Below are 21229 nucleotides of genomic sequence, written 5' to 3'. Positions count from 1 at the left end.
ATTTGAAAAAAGAGGTATACATTCTGGCTCAGACAGTAAATAAATGGTTTCCCAACAATAAAGGAAAAAGTATTATAAAGCTTATTATGAATTTTCTTTGCGCTATAGTCTCTTCGTCATAATCAGACCCACTCGACTATCAGCAGAGAGGCTTTGAAACGTTAACAATTTATTTCCTCCTTCGAATTGTCAACTGGGTATTGCTATAAACATATGTATGTATGTGTGCGCGTCGATCTGTTCTTTGTGCTTTAAAACCATATCAACCATAATTTTTTATGCTCGGAGAGAATGCTTGCTCACTTCATTACATGGCGGTGTGTGTGGGCGCATATGATTACCGTAGATTTTGCCTTTATTTATTTAGCTTTTTAAGCATAGGCATCACTGTTTTTGCGCTGTTTACACATATGCTCATACAATATACAGGCAATGCAAATTAAATTAATTAAATTCCGGTTTGAAATGCAAAATTGTTTCCGACTTCACAACCGTTGTGTGTGGAGTGTCTGAATATTTTATATTGTATACGAGCTCTTATTGGAAAGATTCGTACGCAGGAGTGCATCAGCAAAATAATTATAAAATAATATTATAATATTCCGGTCGCTGCGATTTTTAGGGTCGCGAGAACACACTAATGACTTAAATTTTATAATTTGGCATATTCTTAGTTATTTTATTGTTTTTTCTCAAAAATTTTAAACTACGAAACAATAGTTCTCGCTTTATTGGACACCGGTTTGATCATTTTAACACTTTACCAACCATTAGTGTTGACTTATTTCTTAATTTCTTTCATTTATTTCTTATGCTCACACATAAAACATAAGCTCGTCCCACCTCTAGATTAAAAACGAACAAAAAATCTGTGGAAACATGAAAATACTTTTTCCTAAGACTTCCCAATGAAGCCACTCGGGCCCCAAATGCCCTAACGGCACCGCTAATGTGTTATATATTTACATTTTGGAAGCGTCTATTCCTACATACATGCATGTTAAAATGAAATAAAGGAGCATAGCGTAAGATTTTAGGCGCATTATGCCGTACATCCGGGTTTGCCACATGTAACAGGCTTTTGCATAAATGTCACACGGGATTTATTGTTGCCTACAAACAGCATACATGCTGGCGTACAAAAGTTTCTTTTTCTGCCATCTTTACATTTTCTTAGAGACTTCGTACATACGTACATACATATATAAAATACAAGTATATAGTGAGTGTTTTTTCAGAGGATGAAATTATGAAGAGAAATTAAAACAATAAAATAATAAAGAACGACGTTTTGATATGAATCGCTGAATTAATTTAGTTGTCAAACAACTTATAGTATATTGCCACGTGAGACCAAAAAGTAGCAAATTAGCGGACTTCTCGTCCAGTATATACGTTAATTTCTTTTCTGCCAGTTGTTACTAAGCAAATGCATAGCTCCACAACGGACACCCTTTATCACATTGTCTGTGGTTTTGACACAGCCAACAACAGCTAAGCTGCAGCTAAATTGTTTGTGCATGTGATACGAACATATCGTTTATATCTGTTTAGAAATCATTTAGCAAATTGCTTGCGGATTCTCAAAAACCTGAAACAACAACAGCTTGAGCCATAGAAAAGTTCCCTCTGATTTATTAACTGCTTTTGGTTAACCGAATACGCTATTGTTGTGTTGACTTGTGTGAAGCTTTTAAATATCTTGACTCACTCCCTTGGAATTTAAAATAAGTTTCGAAATTGTGTAAGCTGTATTAAAATAAATGTCTCTTAAGGTCACAAGCTCAATAAATCAGCCAGTTACTGGCAGCTAACTGAATGGTGACGCAATTATAAGCTTCACATTTGAGAAACGCATTATGCGCTAAAGATTTTGTGGAATGTTGGCATAATGTATGGGGTTTTAATGATAAATATTAAACTTGTGGAAACTAAGTTTTTGTGAGCTCACATACATCGTGTCGGAACCCACCACCATAGCCAACTTAATTGCTATATTAATGTACTAGAAACTACCTAAGTACTCTGGGGAAACAGTTAAAGATATACTAATTATTTTTAGCTTAGCGAATGACTAGATCACTGACTCGTTTCTTTAATCATTATTTAGAAATTTTTCGTTGAGCCTATGAAATCACTAACTACTTAAGTGTGGCCTTTTAATATCTAACTTGTCAACTTGCTAAATAACAAATAAAGTAAGGATTTATGCATATGGTTTGCAACAATGTTCCTATCACAGACATGCTGCTCACAAACATGTAAACCTTCTAAAATGAATTTTTGGATCTAGCTACTAACCTGGAGTTAAAAGTGGATTAACCGTAGGAAGACATACCTGAGTCATGAATAAATTGAATTTTCCTATCAAGGAACAACGGAAGCTAACCCAATTATCCAGTATTTGCTCCCGTATATTAAAAAGTGAGACATATTTACTGGTTACTGGTAACTTTAGTGATTGTATTTATGTTGTCAGAGAAGATCATTTACATTTCGTGACTAGACTTCGTTTATTTAGCATTTCATAAAGCAATCTTGGTTTTTTTTTTTTTTTTTTTTTTTTTTTTTTAATTTTTTTTTTTTTTTTTTTTTTTTTTTTTTTTTTTGTAATCAGACGTTATTTCTGCATTCAAGCGATTATTTGTTTATTTACCTTTTGTTAGCGTATTACATTAATGCATTAAAAAGAAGCACAATGCCGATGATGATCAGTCATTCGAGCGGGTTTACCAAGTGGAAAGAAAGCACATGGCTATAATAATACGAAAAATAAACGAAACCTTAATTCCCGCAAAAAAGCGTGTCGAAGCGTCGTTGTTATTCGTGCGGTCAATGGTTGGTATAACGAAGATGTGTGAGGTAATGTAAACGTATTTATTTACATTTAAAGTTTTTGCAAGCACTTTCAGTGAGTGTCGGACAGTAATGCGTTTGGACTTGTTCACTTTGCTCGAGTGTTAATGTAGCCAAAAGTTTCCAAATGCTGCCAATTGCGTTACGGCATGCCATGAGTTGAAGTGCTCGCTGCGTATTATTGAATCCACAGGAGTTGGCAACGGAATGTTCGTTTATATTTAAGTAGTTTTTAGGGGCACGTCGCTCCAAGCAGCCATCAAGCAGTCGTGACTGTGGCGAAAAGCTGTTGAGTAATTCTGTATTGAGTTGTGAATTATTTGACTTTCAATATTTTTCTAATGCCAACAGCTGACTTCTGTAGAGCACGCATAATCTTTGGAGGAACTTTTTCTGTGCACTGAGAGAAATATGCGAAAATTTTTGAATTTGCACATATACCAGTTAAATATTTTCTGCCAAAAACACGTTCAAAGAAATCTCTTTGGGACTTTCGCCCACTTCTAAGGCTACTTAAACTTGAACAGATTAAATCAGTGTTGCAAGATCTACAAACTTGTGTTTATCTACAGAGTTGACGATGTTTTCTGTTGAACATTTTTCTACAGTCTTTTGCAGCACAACATGATCTCGATAAAGGTTCGACGTTAAATAGTGGTTATTATAGCAATTTGGTTGTCGTTCAAGAATAAGCAAGAACAAATGATTATAGTGCGATATTGGGAATCTTGCTCCAAAAAAGATACCAAATTGTTTAAGTATTAGGGGCGGAGCGGCATCCAAAACTCACGCTCAACAAAATAGGCGACTACGCAGAGACGTATAACACAACTATTATCTGCAATGCTTCTTCGGACAGTCTGACGATATCATGCTCTTCATCATCAACTCAATCGCACAAAATTTGGCAGACTGCAATTCTCACCAATATTTATAATTAGTGTACCACTCTATCATTTTGCTTCTGGGTACAAAAAAAAAAATAGCAGTTATAATACGCACACGTTTCATTCGATATTTGTTTATGTATCTACACACACATGCTATGTATCTGTGTACATATGCACATTGCACATACTGAAAAAAAACTATGAGCGCCATAAGTGGGCACGATACAAGTGAATGAGTAAAGTAAAAATAGTCAATTTAGTGGTATTGAGTAGAAGAGAAACCATTCTTTGAGGAAGTGAAGGATTGGAAATGAACACAAACATACTGCTGTGGTTACCAAAGCTTCCCGAAAGCAGCATCAACATCACAAATTACACGAGTACATGATGCACGGACAAAATCGAGGCTATAAAAAGCTTCAGTTCTTTCGGTGACACTGATTTTGATACTGCAGTGATCACTCGCCCACATGGACGAAGAAATTGAAGCAAGTGTCAGAAACGGGAATTGGTGAATGTAGCAAAAGACGATGAAAGAGAGTGTGATTGAAGCCAGCAGAAAACCTGCTGTCAATCTTAGTGTACTTGACATGCGATTGATGTCGGCATATGGACTTTGCTAGTGACGTTTCTGCGGAGTGGTGTACGCAAAGATATCAAATTGATAGACTAACCCACATTCGACTTGAACATTAGCAGCTGGATGAAAATGTTGTTTATTAACACAACCAACTTAAACCTTACTTACTCACTTTTAAGTTGTTGAGCGTAAATTTTTGTACTAACGTTTTTCTGCGACATTTTCCCCATTACAAAATATGATGTTATTTTTAATGGCTTGTAAACGCATGTCCATGGCTCGAGTGATGTCTTCGTTCGACAAGCTGTACGTAAGTGCAGAACCATGTACACAGGCATGCGCATACAAGCAGCATAAGTGCGTAAGTGAGTGAATGGGCGCTTGAGCGTAAAGTGCATAAGTAGTATAGTACGTGTATTTGCACAACCGTTCGAACGTAAGAGTACGTGCATAAGAAGTATGCAAACATTTCAGCATGCTGCGACAGATGTACTCGCCTTGTATAGTGTATTGAGTGTGTGTTTTCAAAATTCAAACAAAATTAGACACATATGCACGTTTGAGTTATGAGGGCTAGAAAAAAGAAACCACTGTCATTATTTTTGGATCGCAGTTGTTCCTTATTAGGTGCATAACCTTTACTACTCAAGTTCGAATTGTAAAGTAGAGAAAGTTTACGGCATTCGAAATGGTGTTTTATGGGAAGAGTATATTGTTGGAGTTCAGTGTTATTTGTTTTGTTTACTCTCTTACAAAACATAGCAAACATAGCAAAGGGAAGGCAATGAAAATCTCATAAACAGACTTTGACACCAATTGACCAAACATTTTGTCACAAAAACGGGCGATGTGGGAACCGGTTGTTCCCAAAAATCTCCAATTCTAAGAGTGATCCTATAAAATGTTTCGAACGAGTTTAGCTGACGAATTTTTGTACATACTCTTTCCTACTAGGAGCCTGTTTTATAGCTCGGTTTGTATTTTAGGAACTTCAAGGTGCCAGAAAGTAGACGTTTTATCTGAATACGACACGAATTGGTGTGCAGATGGACGGACGGATAGATATACAGATAGATGATTTTCAGAAATCAATTTGGCTTGCCATATTGAAGAGTTTGATGTAGGACTATGAGTCGCTATAAAGACTAATATTTAATATTTTATTTCTATGTAAATTTGTATTAGATGAAATAACCCTTTAAAAATATAAAGGGAGTTTGGCCAGAATTTTTTATTATAGAGCTCACAATTTTTACCTTATTGAAATGTTGAATTAAGAGTTAGGAGAAAAAATATGACTACTAAGAGCTAAACTTTATTATTCAGCTTTACATTTTCTCTAGCAAAATACACTCCTCTGCTTCTCTCATGATTGTTATTATTTCAGTTAGTCAGAAGTGCTTCCTTTCTCTAACATCTACTTTTCGCACATCCTTAGTTATATGCCTCATAATCTTTTCACAAGCTTACCAACAACACACAAGCAAATATGTACGTAGCTCGTATATAGCTGTGCGGTGCAGTAAATGCGCTGTGCGTCTCATCAATTAGAGTGCAGTGGGCGAATTACAACAGCAAATCAAGTGTAATGCAGCTAAGATGATGATGATGCTGCTCATATTTTTGCAAAGAGAAGAAAACCCCATTTGACTTATAACTTCATTTTGTCGGATTAGTTTCTGCACAACGGACACAAGCACGCAGACGAAGAATGAAAGGCCCACACACACACATACTATTTATAGCAAAGAAGGGTATATTTCCTCGACGCATATTATTTGAGCAAAACGCCAAGCATCAAGTTACATTACGCCAGATTACGTCTTTCCAGCAGTTAACAAATGATCACATGTACATACGTACGTAAAGGGTGTCTTTAGAGGCTTAGAAATTACTAGGAATATAGATGTGGAATTGGCAGCCTAAGTGGAAACTTTTTTGGGTTTACGTCAGTGGTCTATAGTGAGGCTAAGCTGCATAAAAATTGCAGTTCGAACTGCTAAGATGATTTCATTAATTATTTAAGGTCGTCGCGTGCCCACAATTCAACTCAAGAGAAGCGCTAATAACATTTATATATAAAAGTAGTATAACCCTATAGAAGAACCTTATACCATACATCCTAACACAAGTCGCACGTGAACCCACTAGTGGTTAAGATGCACTCCACAGTGATATGAACACTAAAATAGAAGTAGAAATTTATTTATAGTAAAATATATGCTTTATACTGTAATGGTGCCAAAACCAAAATTTCTTGAAAATCCAGATTTTGAGTTGCTGTTCCCTCACAACACATTATAATGGAAATTGCATAAACGTAAGGACCACATGATGGCCAAAATATACCAGTGATTCCAGCAATTTTGCTCCAATAAGCCACTTGTGTATAATGCTTTGCACTCGCAACTGCGTCTGAATTTATTTGTACTGTCTTATAATGTCATTTTGCGTCATGTTTGCCTTGTGCCCATATTTTCTTTGCCACATGAATGGTTGCAAGAACAATTTTTTGCTTGCAACTGCATATATTTTTAGCTGTACACTTTCTCTCACATTTATACAATATCTTTGCAGTGATCAAGGAGCCACAGTCTATAAATCAAAGGCTGGCACTTTAAAGGACGGCTTGATTATTTCACACAGACATATGTAGGAGCATTTCAAACTAATATAATTTCAAGGGTTTTACATACAGGCCAACAATGAAATGCTTAAGAAATGCTTATTCTGCTTTGTAGCATTATACTCTTTTTGAGTGTTGTCAATTTCTTCCCAGAGCTGCGGAATTAAATGTATTTGATGTAAAGAAGATATGAGCTCATTCAGAGAATTCCCCGAAATGTTTAGTCATAAATTATTGATAATATTTATATTGAATACTTAACTTTCATAAAAAGTTCTACTTCTTTGAGCATTAAAAGAATTTTAATTCTTTTGGTTTAAAAGAGGATTGAGGAATAAACTTTTTTTTATAGAATGCTTACTCTCAAGCTTTTTAAACCAGTTTGTAAAGCAGGATTACTCATAGCGGTAGCATTATGATTAACATGTGCGTATATTTGCACTTCGTTTTCGGTGATTGATCTACATACAATATATTATAATCAGTAGTCGAAAAAGTATTGACCTTGTTGCAGTCGTATAGTATATCTCCAGTACTACCAATAACATTGTGCCATACCATACAGAGTTAGAAAGGTGAGATTTTAAGCTTCATTTAACCAAAAATATATTAAATTAATGGAGGTAAAAAAAGAGTTACAGTTGTTCACAAATGAAGAAATTCGCTATATTTCTAAATGTCTGTATAAAAAAGGAAAGAACGACGCACAAGACACCAATGGAATTTGAGAAGTCTACAAAGACGATAATGTATCAGTTCGTGTAGCGCAACAATGTATCGCTTGCTTCTGTTCTGGAAATTTCGACCTCGCTCTGGTCGATCCATCGTTGAAAAGTCGATGAAATTATGGAAAGGATTGATTAGGGAACATAACATTCATCATCCAAAGGTTTCGAACCATTTAAAAAAGGCTGGCTATAAAAAAAGAAGCTCGATGTTTGGGTTCCACATCAATTGGATCGAATTAACATCTGCGATTCTTTGCTGAAATGAACTCAAATAGAACCATTTCTGAAGCGAATGGTAACAGGAGACGAAGAGTGGATCAAATACGACAACAATGTGCAAAAAGATCATGGTCCAAGCATAGAGAATCTCAACAAATGATCGCAAAGCCAGGATTGACGGCCAAAAGAGTATGATGAGTGTTTGGTGGGATTGGAAAGGAATCATCCTCTATGAGCTGCTCTAGTCTGGTCGAACGATTTTATTGTCAACAACTGATGAGATTGAAGCAAGCAATCGAAAAAATCGCCAGAACTAATCAACATCCATCAGGACAATGCTAGTCCACACACATCTTTGATGACTCGGCTAAAACTGAGAGAGCTCGGCTGCGAAGTTTTGATGCATCCACTATATAGCCTTGATCTTGTACCATCGGACTACCACTTGTTTCGGTCAATGCAGAACTCTCTCAATGGAGTCAAGTTGCCTTCAAGAGAAGACTGGGAAAATTACTTGTCGCAGTTTTCTGTCGAGCAACCTGAAAAGACTAAAAACTGTTCAAATCGAACCGAAATTGCTGAAGCCCCTAGTTACTGATTATGTGGACCCAGCGCTGAAAGTTAACATGTGGGATATTTATTGAAATTACGAGAAAATTCTTAAATTTTGAAAAATTTCCATACACATGTAATATTCCCCCATCGATTTAAACTTTCATGCATACTTAATGATTATTGCCAATAAAGGAAGGCATCAGAAGCAATTCAAAGCTTTTAGTGCCAAATTGATATAAATGTGAGTTTCCATAAATTACCTTTGCATCCCTCGGGGCGCAACAATCGCTAAACAATCATTTGTTGTAGCTTACAGATTTACAATCATAAAAACATTTACCGAAAAATCCTGAAAGAGAGAGAGAATATGTGTTATTGCAGCTTACATTTTGTCGTTTATTTCGATTAAGTATGTTGTAATTTTTCAAGCATATAAAATATATTTTGGGCCCACTAACGGGACAAATAAATAAATTTATGCGGCTATGAAATGCTTGCACGCACACACTTGCATATACAAATATTTAGATGGCAGTGCTTGTAAATGTTGGTATTTGTTTACTTGAGCCGCCTTATAAATTTGTTTGGCCTTTAGCCAAATAAATAAAAGAGCGTTTAAATAAAATTTGTGCTAAGTCAAAGACCAGGCTTTGTGATGTAGTCGGCGGAAGAAAAAAATAATAAAATGAAATATAATAAAACAGAATGAAATAATGGTCTACTAAGAAATATTAAATACATATATATAAGTATACAAACAAGTGCGGCAAAATGAAATAGAGCAAACTTAGCGTAAAGCTGGATGAAGCACAACCCATGCATAAGCGGTAAGTAAAGTTGTAAGTGGAAGTAGTGCGGAAAGTATGAAGAATCGCTGGATGCCAAGGAAAGGGAAAGGCCGCCCACAACCAAGTCAAACAATATACAACGAGCGTGCTTCTAAGTTGCCGCTTTTCGTGGCCGCCAAACGCTCTTTGCGCATGTAGTTGTGCACTTTCACCACGTGACTTGGCGCAAATCTTTGATTGTGTTTAGCCGAAAAATGAAGCGCAGTAGGTCAGAGCTAACAATAGACTCACAAACAAACGAGTAAACAATAGCAGCCACAACGCGTAGCGCCTACACAGCGCGCCGTGGCGTTGTGCAGAGTTTGCATGCATCAAGAGTTTGCTTGTTAGCTCACAGCGTGTTCGTAGTGGAGGCGGCGTGCTGGTTTTGCTTTCACAGCTCTACTGTAAATAAATAAATAGACGAGCATTTTATTTAGTGTACGCTCCTACTCACTTACTGCTTGACAACTTTAAACTTTCTCATGTTTGGTTTAAGTTTGCTTATTTATTGGTCGGTTTTCTAAGTTTGACACTTGGCAATTTTATTTGTTTGCCTCGCAAATAGGTACACATTAAATAAGGGAAGCACAAGCACATGTGTGTTCCTTGCCAATTGAGGAGGTACGCATGTGTACATATTTGTTTATTAAAGCTCTTTGAGAAGAGAACACATATATTTTTATCAACTTACAAATCCTAACAAATTTACCTTGGAACTTAAAACAAATTTGATATTTTTTAATGACTCTGGCAGACGGTGTTCCATTTCGAAGAAAACTGGAATAAATTTTTGTCATGATTCGGTGCCTTAAACCCACCACAAGAGAGCTTCGGTGGAAACCATAACAAAAGTCTTAGACGCACGAGTTTTATTTGTGCACCTAATGCCTCTAAAAACCCTTTTAGTATTAGTCATCTGGGTCAAGTGTTGGTTTCTAACTGACCCGTATCTCTAAATGACCAGGATGAGGTTGTCTACATAAATGACTAAAGGACAGAAAAGTTTATTGACAGCATTTCTGAAACAATTCCTAGCACTTGAATTGCTAAAATTTAAAAAGATGGAGTCAGTGTAACCCCGAGTCGCGCTACTTGGCTTGTGGGCTGCCAAAAAAATATCATTTAATATTTATGTCCACAACGCTTCTCAGTTAGTTCGAAAAATTGTTTCAAAGATTACATAAATTTACTGCTTAAATGCGTTGTGAGAGACCTGAGGCGAGTTTATAACACCAAACGTATCTAAAACTACTTTGTTATTGAAATATTTGTAAGAAACCTGATAAAAGTAATACTATATAATAGGAATGGCTCACAGGCATTGTGAATTTGTTGTTGTAGTTATACTGAAACAAGTTCCGTTCTTGTCGGACATCGAACATCAACTTGGTAAAGCGCAACTCTGCCACACAAAACAAGTGAGCGAACGGCCAGCTTGGCAAGTATCCAATGGTAAAACTAAGTAATCAACAACAACAACAAAGACGTCACAGATGATAACAAAGCAAGTTATGTACACAACCAACAAAATAGCCGACAAGTTTTGAATGAATGCGACACAAGGATATAAAACCAATGAATTTCGTTAGACATGTTGAGCCAACAGCGGCACACATGCCACGGGCAAGCAAACAAGTTTACAACAAAACATATTTATAGCTGCAAGGACAAACTGATCCACTTACAAATGCAAACGCGGCGCTAACACATGCTACACGGAAGTAACCAAATATATTTGCACAACTAACAAGTGAATAAAGGCATAGAGACTCATTTGTAAGCAGAAGTGCATGTGTGTGAGTAGGWATGTTGTTGTTGTTGTGTGGTAACACCTCATAGCTAAGAAAACTTCACACATTCTGGCACGTAAGTTCTTGGCGGAGCATCTGCTTTGCGGTTATAACCGAACACGTGCAGTTACAGACACGCAAGGATACGGCCTTGTCACCAAATGAGTGTTGCGGTACGTGTGTGCTTTCTTGTGTCGTGTTTTGCGCAAAAATCATATTTTCGCACACAATTACAATGGCAAGGAAATGTCAAAAGAAAGCCGGAAGTTTTCATTTCACTAATATTGGCGAGAAAATGAAAGTGTAAAGCTAACACGCAGAGAAAAGGCGTAAATCAACTGAATCGAAATGAATAAAAGATGAGTAAACACAGATAAACGAAAGTAAGGGAATATACAGACAATCGTAAGCAAAGTTGAACTTGACATTTGACCGGAAAACATATTTTTTATACATATTTGTATATAATAGTTCTGAAATCATACAGCAGCATTATATAATGTATAGAAGGAAATGGTGTATAAAAATACGGGTGTGATGGAAAATTTATAAAAGTAATTTCGGCGCACGCTGCTGTCTCGCAAAAATACACATACAAATATTTATATTTCTATCTTTAAAAATTTTATATTATATAGAGTTCTTGAGTAGGGATGGTATGATTTCTAAGCATCATTTCAGGCGGGCTACGTAGTGCAAAGCACCTGGAACAACCTTCTTGTGAGATTATTTGAAGTCATTGGCCTTTAGGAATAAACCAGACTCTCTTCGAGCTTTCGAAGTCAAGATTGTGTGTGCTATTCATGACATATAACTTGATTTAGAGGAAGAATTACTCGGAAATTGGGTTCATTGAATTCGTTCCTACAAAAAAGTCGTAGAGGCCGTTTTAATGATTTCATATTCAGAACTTAATTGCAACGTTTGTGTTTAACATAAAAAAATTGGTAATAATTGGTGTGATTTTTTTACGAAAAATTATGTCACTTTTATTGGAAAACGCGTTATAAACAAAATCAGAAATAAATTAGTCGTTTGGGTCCAAAATGAAGAATCAAAATGGATATGAATAATCGAGAAAAATTTTAGTTTAAGGGATCCAGCTTTAACTAATAATTTTCTAACTACTTTGCCATTATACTACCTGGTTTATGTAGAAAACTTTCACTTACAAATATTCATATTTACGTATTTGTCTATTTGTTTTGTTTATTTTATAAATTACGTTGCTCCCTGCTGTGTAGAATTCAGCAGCTTAACTGACACAAACAAAAATTAGCAAAGCGCAAAATAAAGTGAATGAAAATATGTTGCTGCAAACAGATATTACGCAAAAACTTGCAAAACTTTGCTGCACTTTTGATTTGTATTGACTTCTTTGACAGCGGCAACATAAAATATCAAAGAAATGCATGAAAGCTGTTAGTGCACACAAATTCGAAAGCGCGCTTTGGTATTCACAACGGTTTGCTGAGCTTTACTTTTATTAAGATATAGGGTGGACCTTAATTTAAAGTATAAATAATAGAACAAAAATCCAGTAGAAGCGCTGAATTTTTATTAATATGCCTGACTTAAAAGCTTCACAATCTTCTTTGTCCATCAGCGTATCAACCATTTATATAAAAAAAAAATCAAAAAAAATAAATAAAATACCCAGTCATCAGACTACAAAATACTGAATTATACTACTACTCTCTTATTTGGGCTTATTTAGAAAGATAATTTTTCACCAGAATTCATTGCACCCGTGGACCTCGAAAAGGTTAGATACAGCGCTTAAAAAAGAAATGTTCTCTGTTGTCAATAAAACCGGTCACTTCACTGATGTTTCGTTCGAAAAAGAAACAAAGCTGATTGCTTTTAAAAAATGTTTCAAATATTAAAGACATTGCTTTTGAAATTTATTTACAAGACGACCAAAAATACCGTGCGCTAATGTACAACTTAAGCAACTTTGTTTTCGTTTCTGAGAAAAGCCTCTTAACAACTCTGACGGGCAGACAGTCTACATTTACGCGGCCATTGAATTATAACCCAAGGAGAAATTGTATGTCTCGTTTATTTGTTTGGGATTTCTGAAAAGGAAATTTCGCTTAATGAATCAATTTGGAGATAAGTTGCCTTAATTTACTCACAATTTTTCGTGATTGCGTTAGTAACCCTAGTGATTTTTTTAATAAGAGAACTGTTTTAATAAGAATTTTAGTATTCAAATTTGTATTGTATAATTCAAAATGTTTAATATTTTTAATAAGATTTCGCGATTTCACTGTAAGACTTGTAGACACACTTTTAAAGCTATATAAGCTTATAAAATACTTCCGGGAATTATTTTTGATTTCCCATTAGTTTACCAACAGTTCTTCGTTCAATGTAACTCTCGACAGCAACGAAATGTAAGCATGAGCAAACGCGACGAAAAATCCAATTTTTTCAGAAATTAATATTTATTAAAATAAAGTTTCATACGCACAAAGAAAGAAAAATATGAATCGACTTATTAATTCTTACGCAACGTAAACTTATCAGGCTTATTGCAATTACCATGCCCTACATACCTCTATAATAAGGAATTGGTAAAAATTGAAATTCCTACTTTTCTGTTAAAAACAAAAAAACAAACTAGTTTTAGTGAAAGAGCAGCAACATTCTTACAAATATCTGAGCACATTTTTGCTTGAAAAATATTTTATTTGATAGTTGATTCTAAGCGAAAATTTTGCAAATTTTTAACAAACCAAATAAAACTTTATTTTAAAATAACGGGAATTTAATGGCTAGAAACCACATTCTTGCATTGATACACAGACTTGTGATGCATATTTTATGGCAAATAAAAATAGCTTTCTGCATTGCGTGTGAATTAGAATAAATATTTTTAAAAATAAATGCACATCGTATTTGAATCTAATTAAAATAAAACGGAAAACATTTGCATGCGATACACACATACACATACAACAATAAACCAATTTGCACATTTTTATACAATTTCCGGTAGCAAATTGATTTGAAAGGTGAGAGGAAACCATTTTTCACCGAACCACGAGAGAATTCTTTCGATTTATTTGTTTTTCACAAAATATTCAGCGGCGCTTTATATCATTTCTGTGAGTATTTTGGTTTGTTTTCGTTTTTTAATTATAACTACATCAAGGTTCGAAAATGCTGTAATATAAAATTATTTCAACAAGAATTTTTGGAAATTCATTAAATCTCCTTTTTCTTGGTATTTTGTAATGAATTTTGTTTGGGTATTTCGATTCGTTTTTTGTTTTTTTAATTTTGCAATTGCTTATTTGCTCATTAAAATAGAAACACATATTTTAGTTTAATAAAAATTTAATAAATAAATTGGTATAATTTTGTAGTTTTGCTGAAGGTATCGAATTTTTCTCCCAAATATATTTATCTTAATGAAAATTAATGAATTTCGACTGGTTTAAATTCTTAAAGTTATTGTCTTTACATATTGTTCGTTGTCTTGCTTCAATTTTTCACCTATTTATTTACAGTTGCCACATAGTATTTCGGGTGAAGAGCTGGCCTTCATTTTCGGTGCACCACTTGCACCGGCTGGTCCCTTTCCTAGTAATTCGTATGGCGCGCAGGAAAAGCTGCTTTCCGAAGCAGTGATGACATACTGGACCAATTTTGCGAAGACTGGGTAAGTTTGACAATTTATATACAACATATGTATGTATACAATCGCTTTCTTTAGGTTGTTATGCGCATTTATGGAATGTGTTCCTATGCTGTTGGGAATATTGTCCAAAAAATGTGGAAATCAGCAATATGGAATAGTATTTTCCTGTCTGTAAAACTAATAATCTTGATTACTCTTCTGATGGTATGATGATATTTTGTTAAAGAAAAATCGTGAAGTGTTATCATTATTATTCCCTGAGTTTTAAGTTTCAATCCGAAATAGTTCGTTCAGGATTGAGCCGTGATCATTTATTCTCATTCATGCTATTTCTAATAAATTCATATAATTAACTATTTTTTAAAATAATTCAACAATTGCTTCTGAAAATATTTACATTATTTTTATACTATATAGACTTATAAAAATGCTATTCCCAAAATCCTGTTATAGCATTTTAACTAAATCCTGCTGTGACTTAGCGAAATTGCAATGGCGATACTGTGAAATAAAAGCGCAAGTGTTTTCTTCGGGCCATTGTGCGTAATGGACTTTACGTAAGCGAATCCAGCAAATGCAGTCAAATTCAATTTTTACTGCAAATGTGTGCAAAACTGCAATGGAGAAAGCTTTACGGTGCTTACTCAGTATATGCAAGTGATTTCGTTCGGTGCGAGTGTGTATAAGCACGTACGTGTGTAGTGGTGACGACTGCTGTTGGCAATAGAAATAAAGTTTTATACTTTTGTATATTTCTATACAAGCCGGAATGAATTTCAATTTTATTTCGAAAATATTCGTTTAAATTTTATTTGTACTTGCTCCTTGGCCCGACCAACCGGCCAGTAGAAAGTGAATTTTCATGACCTTTAAAGTTGATTGCATAGCCGAGATTGCACATCATCAAATAATTGTTTATTTATAGTAGTTTCATATGACAATTCCAGCATTTATTTTATTTTGTTATTTTCTATTATCAACAGAAATCCGAAAGCACCATGGAAGGGGAGTTTCATCAATTTGCACGCGCTGGAATGGGATAGGTATGATCTCGACTGGCCGGAATTTAATAAACGAACGCAATCGTATATGAATATTGGTGAGTTGGCAGTGGTATATGTATGAGTTTCATAATGTGTGTGGAGGAGATCGTCAAACTTTCCTTTAGAGGCTTTAGAATTTAAATATCTCCTCAATAGCGCTCAATACTATTGAACCCTTGCCACAATAGACTGCACGTTGCAGCAATGCTATTATGAAATTTAATTAGAAACTAAGGAATCTCATTAATATAACCTGTGAACTGTGAAATTACTGAATTGCTAGTTGTTCTTGTTCCGAATACTAAGCAAAGCACTGTAAAATATGGCAACTAAATAAATTGTTATAATTAGGAAAAGCAATATGAGATTAATATGCTCTCAATAAAATATCCATAGCCTTTCGGCTGTGGGGAGCGCAGCTCGTCTGTAAATTGTAGCGTTTATGTAATAAGCCATTTATGTGTGTAGCCCTAAAAGCCCATTAAATTAATAAAGATTTATAAAAGCCTAAAAAGGACGATGAGCTTTAGCCTTCGTCAAGGATACGCCAGTGTAGACAGTTACATAAATATGAATATGTGTGTGGCTTCTTGCTATGCGCTCTATAGACTCTCAGCCACTGGCGCAACCATCAACTGCCTATGAAAGCAATAAAAGCAATAAATATGTGTGAGCGAACGTGTGTTTGTGCAGCGTAACGAGCGAAAGTATTCCACTAATTGGTAGCCGTTTAATTCAATTTGATTTTCGTTCAAAGAAGTGCGCCCAGACGAATACGCACACTCATGCAGGCTTACGTTGATTTTGTGTGTGCCGGCAAAGCATGGCAGCGGGAGCATTCCATGCAAAATAAGCAACAGCTGGAATTTTGAATATAGCTCGTTTGAACATATTTTCGTAATATTACATTTTTACCCTTTCGAACAATTAAGTTAAAATTTCAGGACCAATAAACTGACCCTTTGGTGGTTTACGCATTGCCAGCTGTTAGATACCAGCACATTTCTGTGCGTAACGAATATTTTGTTTCAAGAATAGCTGTAGTATATTTATATTCTACAAATTATATCATTGCGTACTTTAAAAAATTTAATATATCCATATCCTGTAAAATAATTTGATATGAATCTAGTTAATATAATTTTTCAAGTAGCAAATGCGCTGATCTTTTGACTGAAACAACACGAAAAATCCTTCCGTAATTGTAACTATAGGACATTCTAATAACTGCAACAAATTAATAATCCAAATTCATTCATAAGGACACGCAGAAAAACAATTACAGGAACACAAAGCTCTTGGGTCTTAAAAAATTCGTACAAGCACTTTCTTGACATTGCCTGGGTTAGCAGCTTAAATAATTATTTCTATCACTATGCTTGCAAGTAAAATGGATAATCTTCCTTTGTTTACTTACTCTGATCCAACTTAAAAATCATAGCCTATAAGTTCAGTAATTTGAGTAAGATTAGTTTATGAATATTTTCAGATATAATATCGAATTTACATAAAAAAGACAGCACTAAAGTTGAACCTTTAAAATTTTTATGTGGAGTACCCCCATGAACCTTGCACAAATGCAACAGCTCTTTATAAAACAGAGCCATTTACTCACTTAAGTCAATGCAACACAATGCATTGAATCAACTCGTTTCTACTTCATACCTCCTTTACACACGTATGTATAGTATGTACATACCAAAATACATAGCGGCACTGACAAATTTCTTCATTATATATTCGCAGGCATACCACCAACGATTGGCTATAAGTACCGACAAATCTATATGAATTTTTGGAACAAAGAGTTGCCCGATGAACTGAACCAAATTGCAAACATACAACGGCAGCCGTATTTGCATACAACCTTATACAATGGTGTCGATGGTGTCTTTGGTACGAGTAGCGCCACTGCTGCAACACAGCATACGTATCCGGTGCAGCGGCATGGTGGGGGCGAAGTAATAACCGGGCACATGAGTCAATTTGGCACACGTGATAATGGTGCAGAGGATCCAGTACGCACATTGAAACTACTACTACAGGAGCCATGGAAGCTAGGTGGTAACAAAGATGGTGGCGGCGGCACAAGCGATGCGAACACGGCTGGCGATACCTTTGCAGAGAATATGTACAATGCGCCACCGACTTTTGGCGTGACGAAACAAGCGAACGACGAACAAATCTATGCGATGGCCGCAAATGGTGTAATGGGTGGGCCAGCTGGCATTGGTAGAGGCAATGCGGTGCCTAGAATAAATGACTTGGGTGGTTTTAGCGAAATTGGTGTTGGCAGTGGCGCAACGCTGGCTGGCGGCAGTGCAATTTATGGAGTGCCAAGAGCGGAAATTGCCGAGTATGACAATGGTATTGGTGGTGATGGAGGTAGTGATGGCAGTGGTGGCACAGGTAATGATGCGAGTAGCAGCACTGTCGTTGGTGACGAAGCTAGCGCTGGCAACAAAGAGGAAGTTGCCAAATCAGAGACGACAATACAACTACTCATCGGGCTGATTGCCGTCTTCATTGTGCTTAATGTCATCATTTACTCGACATTCCTGCTGCAGAGGAAGAAGAAAGCGCACTCTGTGCAACGAAAACTGGGCGGCATACTCAGTTATGACGGCACCACGGACGATGAATTCAAGCGCTCGAAGCAAAATGATGGCGATGAGAGCTACATTCTGGACATTGTACGCAAATCGAATACTTACGAAGCGGTCAAAACGGAACGTTCGCCGATTAATGGCTTTCAAATGACACGACAACTGAGCACCTCCACCGTGGACACACACACCAAGGTATGCGCTTGGATGTCTGCTGCAGTCGGTGCCGCTGCGGATGCAAAAGCATGTGTTGGTGGGGGCGGTGCCGATAGCTCAAAGGGTGGTTCGAAAAAGTCCTCCTCGCCCACATTTTCCTCACTGCGCAGCAGCAGCGCCGGCGGCAGTTTCAAGCAGCCAGTTGCATCGCAGAAAGTGAGCGTCGCTGTTGATGCCACACCATCAGCGCGCAGCAGCAGCGTAATGGAGCAAGAGCCGATTGAGGTGCACAAATTAAAGTCAGATGGACGCAACATAATTATCTGCCAGGAGGTAGAGGTTACCGATCAGGATTTGCTCACGCCGCAGAACTCTTTGGATAGCACACGTTATGCGCTTACCCGCCAGCATTCAGCCGCCACCGAGCCGTCTGAGGCGGAATTGCCACAGCAGGGCCAATTGCCGCCATATATGCCAATCGCGCAGCATGCGCACTCACACTCGGATCCAGTTGATATGCAACACTACTATAGTGGCATATGCGATACCATTGAAGAAAATGAAAAGGTGACCAGTTTTCGGGGTGAGGATGTGAATGTGACCAGCCGCGATGATGATGATCAAGATGGAGGGATGGCCAGCGTTTGCCGTACACAAGCGCAGCAACTACAAGTCATCAAAAGTCGTAATTATCCCAAGGTTTTGCCAACAACCAATGCAAATATCGAGTTTCACGCAAACCCTAATGACTCACCGCCCATGACGCTGGACTTGCGCACCACTAATAAACGCAACTCATTGCCGCCTAATAGCTTTCTGCCGCATTTCAGCAGCACACTAGGTGCTGGTGCCACTACAGGTGCACGTTATCCACCACTTCCGCCGCCGCGCACAATCTCCACGCTGGGACGGAAACCTTCGACGCGCCGCAATAGCAGCAATGTCACCACATCACCATTAATGCTGGCTCACGATTGCACAGCCGAGGAGGAAGATGAGCCGCCAATCACGCAGAATACGCTTATAGTGGGTCCCATAGTGCCGCAACAGAAGCCGAAAGCGCAGGCGGGCTCTGGCGGTGATACTAATTACTCGACGCTTAAGCGCGCTGAGCTCCATGCAACTGACAAGGCGGCCTTTAATAGCCTGACAAGCAGCAGAGCGGAAGAGGTAACGGCCACAGCGGCAACAAAACTTATGCATAGCTACTCGGAAGCATCATTAACGCCGGCCAACTCTCCAATCGGCTCAAAGCCGAACGCCACGACGTCAGGTTGTGTTGGCGGTGTGACGACATTCTTAAGTAACGGTGCAAGTGCGGGCCTGCAAAGCTTCGAAAGCCGTCCAATTGCCATCGAAGTGGAAGACAAATTGCTGCAAAAACACCAACAAACCGACACGAAACGAACACACCACACAGAGCGTATTTATGCGATACAACAGCCAACTAATTTGCCAGCCACACAAAGTGAAGGCAAGACAACAGCAGCAATGGCAAATGCATTGACACCGGCACTAATTACACCTACATTAATGAGTTTGACAGGCCATCAAAGCGGCGGTGTACGCAATAATGTAATGAAAACAACGGGTTACAACAACATTGCCGGTACAGCCATTGTCCCTGGCATTACGGACATTTATGCACAACCCAATAAGTCGAAAGTTAAAGCGAAATCGAATTTAACAGCGTCACGTGAGAATATTTCCAGTGAGCAATCGGCAGTAGCAGCAACACCCTCACCACACATCAAGTCATCGTCGATAGGTGTTATACCCGCTTTGGCGCAGCCACACGATTACACATCGAAGTCAAGTCCGCTTGTTGACAAGGCTAAAGCTAACTCGCTGTCAGGAACAACAGCAGCAACAACTGCTAAAATAACAACCGGTTTAGGTGCAACGGAATTGACAAACACTGGCGTCGACAAACCGGTGACAGCTATGAGCAAGCAAACAATGGAATCTGTGACAGCAGCAGTGGTTCAGAAAGCTCCCGTCACGGCTAACGACCTAAGTGCAACAGTAAGTAAAACAGGCGATGCAACAGTACCACACTCATGCATGCCACAAATGCCGACAAGCGCCGCCTGCTCCGGCAGCTTACAAGAACGATTAGGGCAAAAGCAAACCGAACAACGACAACAAAGCGCAGCAACCGTAGCCTTGACAAAACATGGCGTAGACGGTGCAACAACAAAAACAGCAGCAGCAGCGTTACGCGTACCTGTCAATTGCACGTCAGTCACACCGACAACGACAACGACAACCGCAACCAGAACAATAGCAGATGCCATTGCCGCGCAATTGGCGCAAACAAAGCCTTTAAAGACAGCTCTGGCGTTCGGCGTAGAGAAAACATCAACAATCGGCGGCAGTGTCAGCAGGCAGGCAAGCTTGCGTGACTCCTGTCTGAGTTCAGTGTCAGCGCGTTCAACAGATTCCAGTGTGTCCTCGGCGTGTTCGACGTCGTCCTCAGGTTCCACAGCATCATCAAATGCCTCTACCGCCACGGGTCCGTCCTCTTCTGCCTCGTCATCATCGTCCACGGGCACTGTACGCACCGAACTGCAACAAAAGTAATAAGATCAGCTAACTCTCGCCCTAAGTATACAATTTATTCAGTTTTTGCCTGCACCTAACGTGACACCGCATGCTGTGCAATTAATTGAGTTCGCTTACAGTGTACTCCTTCGGTGCG

At 37.7% G+C, this 21229-nt stretch overlaps 1 protein-coding gene across 2 annotated transcripts in view; it reads left to right on the top strand.

Moving 5' to 3' along the window:
• LOC108973480 overlaps window positions 1-21229 on the top strand; it is an 83484-nt gene that overhangs the window by 53177 nt on the left and 9078 nt on the right. For both annotated transcript variants that reach the window (XM_018940778.1, XM_018940780.1), the window contains 3 exons: window positions 14593-14744; window positions 15707-15822; window positions 17513-21107. In XM_018940778.1, the coding sequence (XP_018796323.1) occupies window positions 14593-14744; window positions 15707-15822; window positions 17513-21107 (3863 nt within the window). The remainder of the gene's footprint in view (window positions 1-14592; window positions 14745-15706; window positions 15823-17512; window positions 21108-21229) is intronic.

This window comes from Bactrocera latifrons, unplaced genomic scaffold (assembly GCF_001853355.1).
Source record: "Bactrocera latifrons isolate USDA-ARS-PBARC rearing strain unplaced genomic scaffold, ASM185335v1 scaffold_48, whole genome shotgun sequence".
NCBI lineage: Eukaryota > Metazoa > Arthropoda > Insecta > Diptera > Tephritidae > Bactrocera > Bactrocera latifrons.
Note: the sequence above shows the minus strand (reverse complement) of the source record. Positions and strands in the feature narration are given on the sequence as shown.